Raw genomic sequence first — 6,856 nt, forward strand, 5'->3', positions numbered from 1 at the left:
CCGTCCCGATCTTTAGCGTGCGGGGTTCCTCTTCGGTGCCTACGTTGATTTCTTATGTTGGCTCAACTGAGGTGAGTTGACGGTTCTCGAGGCGGTGCAAACTCTCCTCTATCTCAGGCACTCGACTGTCCTCGTCGAGCCCTTCCCCGAAGTATATGGGTTGGGGCTCTTCGAGGAGTTCTTCGGATGGGTTCGAATCGACGCGTCGAAAATTTGGATTCGAATGGAGCCTGGAAATTTAAACGAGTCGTCTTAGAAATATTTAAAGTGCTGCGAATGAGTAAGAGAGAAGGAAACGAAGGAGACACGGCAATTCAAAAATGCATGTAGGGATTTCATTGAAGGTGGGAACATTGATGCCATAACAAAAACCCCTCTTCCGTCGTGTGGATTATGACTTTGCCGACACGCGGGAAACATCGTCTACAAAGATAGCCTTAAACATCGGCGATTACAGCCGAGTAGCGCGGGACTGAGGTCCAGTTGTTGAGCTCCTCATTCTCCTGCGCGAGGCGGATGTAGACCCTTGAAGGAGTCTCCTCGGTGACGGCGCATATGCCTGGCAGATCGACAAGCGCGTCGTCTGAATCCGAGGAGGGGCCGTCAAGAGTACCTCCGACGATGTGCTGTGGTCCTGAAAAGAAGTGGGAGAGTGGCGGAACTGGGGTGCCCCTGTTGATCTTCCCGTAGTGCGCTGCGAGGCGGTGGAGGTGCTTGCTTCTACGGGCCTTAATAATCTCGTGGCAGGAAGGGCGAAAACCTAGTCCCCTCCTGTTCTTGTACTCTTCGATCTCGATTGGGCAGTTAATCCCTTGCCCACGTGCTCCGAGTCCGGAACCCGGAACATAGTTATGGCGCAGCAAGATCTTCCCCACCATGCGGTCGGCGCGGGACGAACCGACCTTTCCGTAGTCTCGGATGACGAAGATGGTGTCGAACGAATGGAAGGGGAGGTTCTGATCGTCCCCAATACTGATGTAGGGGACAGCCGTCTCCTTATAAATCGCATAGTCCTCCTCACCTTTGACCGTGATGAGTCGCTCTTCCACAATGAACTTAAGCTTTTGGTGCAAGGTGGAGGGGACTGCGCCCGCTAAATGGATCCATGGCCTCCCGAGCAGCAAGTTGAAGGCATTGGGGATGTCGAGGACTTGGAAAGTGATGCTGAATGAACAAGGACCTACCTCGATCAAAAGGTCGATCTCTCCGTTTACTTCTCTCCGCGAGCCATCGAAGGCTCGAACCGCTGTCTTGCTCGGACGAATACGATTCAAATCCACATTCATCTGCTTCAGGGTGGAAACAGGACATACATTGAGAGCCGAACCGTTGTCAATCATGACCCGGCCCACCACGAAGTTATTGCACTTGCAGAGGATGTGCAACGCCCGTGAGTGTGCGTATCCTTCGGGGGGAAGCTCGTCATCCGAAAATGAAATATTGTTGGAGAAGATCGATCCAATGGTCTCTTCAATGAGACCTGGAGCCGTCTCCTTAGGGACCTGTGCTGCCGTTAGGACCTTCAGGAGCGCTTCACGATGTGGCTCCGAACCCAAGAGAAGGGCGAGTAGTGAGATGTGGGCCGGAGACTTGCCCATTTGTTCAACAACCTTATACTCGCTTGCCTTGATGATCTTCATAAAAGCCTCGGCTTCCTCTTCGGTCACCTTCTTTTGTGGGATCGGCGTAGCCTCCGGGGCGATTCCTAATGTCGCAACAGGCGCCTTTCCTTTGATCGCGGCCTCCGGGTTTTCGTACACTCGTCCCGAGCGCGTCACGCCCATGACGCTGAATTGACGCTCGAGGTTCCCGACACTCCCTTCGTAGGTCCACGGAACCTTGCTATCTTGATATGGCTCTCGTGCGGGGACATCTATCACGAATGGGGCGGGCGTGGCATCAAACCCCGCGTACCCTATACCGGTTTCCGCAGGCACATATTTGATTACGAACGGGGCGGATGGCTCCCGCCCGGTCTCGTACTCCCCTATGGCGCAAACACTGATCATGTTAATGCTGGGTCCCGAGCTTGACCCGTGATCGGGGTGAGGATTAGCTTGCACGTTCGGAGGTTTGACGGCGTTGAACGTGAGTTGTTTGTCATCAATCATAGCTTGGATCTTCTCCCGCAGCTTCCCACAATCGTCGGTGGTGTGACCGAGTGCGCCCTGATGGTACTCGCAGAGCCGACTCTGATCCTGAATGGTGGGGTCGAAATCGGGGTTAGGCGCTACTGATCTAATTCTATTGCCTGCGAGGAGTTGCCGGTATATGTGGGAGAGCGGGGTCGGAAGGGGTGTGAATTGTTTGCGCCGCGGCGCGGTGCCTTGTTGGTCCTGCGAGACCGGAGCCCGTTGCACCGGCTGAGGAGTTCTCGAAGCCGGAGGCCTGCTTTGTTGGATCTGAGGAGGAACAGGGACGTAATTGTGCGAGGCCGGCAACGGAAAGGAGGCCGGCGGGGCGGAATAATATACTTGTTGTGCTGGGAGTTGCTGCTGATAATGCATCGGAGGTGGGGCATACGCCTGAGTGGTCGGTGGTGCGGGCGTGTAATTGATGGAATACTGTTGGGGGGCCTGGCGCCCTGAGTTAACAGCATTGACGGACGCGTCTCTTCCTCTCCTGTTTCTCGCGGAGGGTGTCCCAATAGCAACCTTCTTCGAGGACTCTCCCTCTTTCTTCTCGGCCGGTCCTTCTATCGTGCCGAGCTTAACGCCGATATCGAGCTTTTTCCCGGCATCGATAAGGTTGGAGAATGAAGACGTGTGAGCCAACAGGTGCAAGTAGTAGGCCCCTTTGAGGGTAGAGTGGAATAATTGGATCTGCTGCGCCTCACTGATCGGGGGGACATGTTTCGCCGCTCTAGCCCTCCACTTTACTGCGTAGGCCTCGAGGCCCTGATCCTCGGCCATCTCCATTGTACTGAGCTCCAACAGGGTCGAAGGCATTTCTGCACAGTACTTGTACTGGTCGATGAATTTGCCCGAAAGGTCCGTCCATGTAGGGATATCCGCGGCTTTCAGTGACATGTACCAATCAAGAGCCGCTCCCGCCAAACTGTCTTGGAATGTGTGGATGACGAACTCTTCGTAGTCCCAGTACTGCAGCATCTTTCCCCTGTAGTGACGGAGATGGTGACGGGGGTCGGTCGTGCCATGGTACCTTTGGAATTCAGGCACCTTAATCTTCGGGGGTAGCCACATACCCGGGAAAAGACTCCAATCGCAATCGTCGGCATCGAGGCGAGGGCCACCTGATTGTAAGGCTTTGATGTTCTCTTCCATCTTCTTCAATCTCTGCTCCTGCTCAGTCCCCATTTCCGAGAGAAAGTTTGTCGGTGGAGCTATGGGGATAGCCTGGGTTGGCGTGCCCGGTTCAGGGATGGGAATGTTTAGAGGAGGTAGAGTTGGGTAAGAAAAGCTGGTGTGGGGTTGTGGAGCTTGGAATGGGAGAGGCTCGGATGTGTGAGCAGGAGCGTGAGGGCTCTGTGCTGGGAAGACCATCGGCGGAGGAGCTGCGTAAACAGGTGCCGGAACCGGTATGGATATCGGTGGCGGTACAAAAGTGGTCGGGTTCGACGGTGGAAGAGGAATGGCTGCCGAGAGAGTCACTGATGGCGGAGGGACGTTGGCCGGGAGGCCCGCTGGTGCGTGTATTGCAGGCGCTTCAATACCTTCCAGGGCATGGGTCGGCGGGACCTAAGGGTTTGGGTCAACCGTTGGCCCGTACCCCGGAGGCGGAGTAAAGTTCGAGGAGGTGCGGTTTGGAGCTCTGAGTAGGGCCATGAGCTCGGCCATGTCGGCAGCCATCTGATTGACCGTGCCCTTCAGTGTGGAGATGTCGCCTTCCAGTGCGACGATGTGGGCCGCACCCTCAGTAGAGGTGGACGGTGCTTGGGCTTCCGGTGTTGGGACTGGTGGCGGGATTTCTCCCGGGTGTGCCAGGGGTGCACCCGCAGGGGTTAGTGGTGGCAATGCTTGAGTCATGGATGGTTGATAATAAACCGGCGTTGGTGGAGTGTTCTCCTCGGAGCTAGCGAGCTGATTGTTTTGTGCCATCTTTAATTGCAGACGAGTGAGATAACGGTGCGGCGCCAGTTATGGTTACCTGCATCAACAAGTGTGTAAATTGCAGCGCAAGCGAGTTACGTTTAAAATAAAAACGTGGAATAGTACATAAGGGGATAATGTGCATGAGATGCATGGATTTGAAAACTAATGCTGTTACTCGCATTGATTCAAAAGGGTTTCAAGATACAATGCAATTTTTAAGAAACAAGCCCTAAGTCGTTCTTCCACCGCGCTCAGGGTACAAGTGACTGTTGCTGTGGAGAGCACCGATTCAGGTGGAGACCTGGTGGAGGCGTCTATCCTAAGGGGTGCGTGGACCTCCACGGGCTCTCTTCCTGAACCTCTCCAAGGCGACATTCGCTCGTGCCAACTCCTGCTCGGGCCTCTGTAGCTCGGCGCGGGCCTGGGCGAGCTCTCTCTGTAATTGCCGCTGATCCACAAGCTGCTCGTCTTTCTCTGCGACTTCCCGACGAAGGTGATCTCTCTCGACCCTGATGTTAGCAAGCTCCGCTTGGATGGCCACGTTCGGGGTGAGAGACGCTCCCGTTGGTCCGTTATCCTCAGCTTGTGGAGAGTCGGTGGAATCCTCATGTGTTGTAGGACCCCACCGATAGAAACAGAGGACATATTCCTCGGTAGCCTGGAAATCCTGTTCTTCAAGGGTCGGATGCTCGAGGAAATATGAACGCTCGATGACCACGGTTCGCCATGCGTCCAAAACCCGTTCGATGTCTCTTTGGCGCTCCCCGAATGTCTGATCCTCCCGCCAAGTGTGTTCGAATTTAGCCCGTGTCGTGTCCTCGGGGACTGTCTGTAAGATGCCAAACTGCCTCATCACTCGCGCCGGGAAATATGTAGTGGACCCCGCATGACTTACGAGTGGTACTCCGTTAAAATCAGGGCACCTAATGGCCGCGGGTCCGGGTGGCATCCACGCGGCTCGCCACTTAAAGCCCCTAGGTGGTATTTCGCGAAAAATTTTGATCCACTCGGAAATCTTGCGTTCTTCCACGCGCACGAGGGATAGCAATCGAGAAATGATCGACTCCGGACCATTAAAATACATAACCGGACGCACTAAACCCAAGGGGTTTGCATGACTTTGAAACCAAATTTGTAAAAGGATGGGGGATCCTCTCATTCTTCTGTCGCGTGTTCTCAAAACACGGTCGAGGGACCGAACGGTCTCAGCCACAAGGACTACCTCGTAACCGCGCCCTCCAACCACTTGGAGGACAACGCTAGCCAAAGGCGCATCGATGAGACTATGCGAGCGAGGGAATAAGAGGGTCCCAAAGATTAGCAATAGAACAGCATGACACAAATCCTTTCGAAGAAAATCCCCTTGGACCCTATGCGCTCGGGACTCAATAAAAAGGAGGAGTTTCTCAATTGCAATCTCCGTGCTGCCGGAGTATGCGAGTTCAGCATTCAAACGGGTCGTAGGAACCCCGAGTAGGCGTGAGACTAGGGTTGGTCGGGTGGTGTCGAAGTTGGGTTCTACAATGCCGTGGACAACTGCAGTCCGACCGATGAGTGTCCGGTACTCCTCGATGGTTGGCGCGAGCTTGGTACCTTGTATGTTGAAGACGGCACGACTTGGGTTCCAGAATGCGATGGCGGCCTCGAGGAAATTCCAATCTACACGTCGGGTAGCCAAAAAAGGAACATCTCCTACGAACACAGCGATATAGTGGCAGTCGATCGGGCGTAGCGCTGTCCATATGCGGGCAATCTCCTCGAGTGGCGGTGTGAGTCTATCGAGGCGCGGATAGGAGAATGAGTGCGCCATCCCTTACCAAGATGAAGGGAAGATTGACTTAAGACTCATCAATGGGAATGACATCCTAATTTTGAAAATTTACATGATGCATGCTTGCGAAAATGTAAATGCCCACGGCTTAATTCATGATACAAGGTACATGTACATCGCTCTTGAAACAAAAAAGATTCAAATTGGCACGCAGGCCGACTCGATGGACTGTTGTCGGAGTCGAGTTGGAGGATGGCATGGAGCTCCTACAGAATGCATGGTTTTAGTACTACAAGGACCGTGCAACGTAAGGATGGGGGCTCCCAACTCAAGGGTGTCAATTCCTTGAAATCGAGCGGGGATCTTTGGGGGCCTAATCGACGGTCCAACCGTGCGACATACCCTTACTCGGAACCCCTATCTAACCTATGCTCCTATTACCGGTCGTGGGACGCGACCCATAGGTACCTAGAAGCTAGTATGATATGCAATGCGTGTGCGAAAAATAAAGGTGCGTAAAGTAGATAAGCGGAAAATTGCGGAAAGCGGTAAATAAACAAGCAAACAAAGCAAGCGGGACCGAGCCCGAACCCTCTAAGTGTCCTCAGTGGAGTCGCCAAGCTGTGCGCACCCGAATTTCATCTCGAAGGGGCACGCGTGCGCGCGCCTATGCAACGCGGCTTGGGAGTGTCCACCTTCCCGGGGACGCGCGACGGACGCACGTGAGAAGGAGTCGCCACTTGACATTTTACGACCCGAAGGTCGAGGGCCGGCAAGTTACCCGGGTCTAGGGGTACGGGGTACACCTAATTGCTAAGGCATATGGTCTGAGAAACCCGAGGTTCCGAATTCGGGGGTTCTGTTACATGCGAGCCTATATCTCGCGTGCCCTATCGGTACTCTAGCTTGTCTAGGCTTGCCATTTTAATTTAATTACCGCTTAATTAAGTTCCGCTCATCTTACGCGTTTTCACACCGTAAATTCGAATGAACACTCCGACCGTCCACTCTCCGACCGGGATTCTTACATGAA

At 54.0% G+C, this 6,856-nt stretch overlaps 2 protein-coding genes across 2 annotated transcripts; both read right to left on the bottom strand.

Moving 5' to 3' along the window:
• Positions 1-437: 437 nt before the first annotated feature.
• Positions 438-3,503, bottom strand: LOC116193708. Its single transcript, XM_031522457.1, has one exon. It carries the CDS (start codon positions 3,501-3,503, stop codon positions 438-440), a length of 3,066 nt encoding a protein of 1,021 aa, XP_031378317.1.
• An 868-nt stretch (positions 3,504-4,371) lies between these two features.
• Positions 4,372-5,862, bottom strand: LOC116193710. The gene has a single exon (XM_031522459.1). The coding sequence runs from the start codon at positions 5,860-5,862 to the stop codon at positions 4,372-4,374; it is 1,491 nt and encodes a 496-aa protein (XP_031378319.1).
• Positions 5,863-6,856: the final 994 nt, after the last annotated feature.

This window comes from Punica granatum, chromosome 2, assembly GCF_007655135.1.
Source record: "Punica granatum isolate Tunisia-2019 chromosome 2, ASM765513v2, whole genome shotgun sequence".
In the NCBI taxonomy this organism is placed as follows: Eukaryota; Viridiplantae; Streptophyta; class Magnoliopsida; order Myrtales; family Lythraceae; genus Punica; species Punica granatum.

Coding starts and splice junctions, on each gene's coding strand:
- LOC116193708 (XM_031522457.1), bottom strand. CDS start 3,503: ATGGTCTTCCCAGCACAGAGCCCTCACGCTCCTGCTCACACATCCGAG.
- LOC116193710 (XM_031522459.1), bottom strand. CDS start 5,862: ATGGCGCACTCATTCTCCTATCCGCGCCTCGATAGACTCACACCGCCA.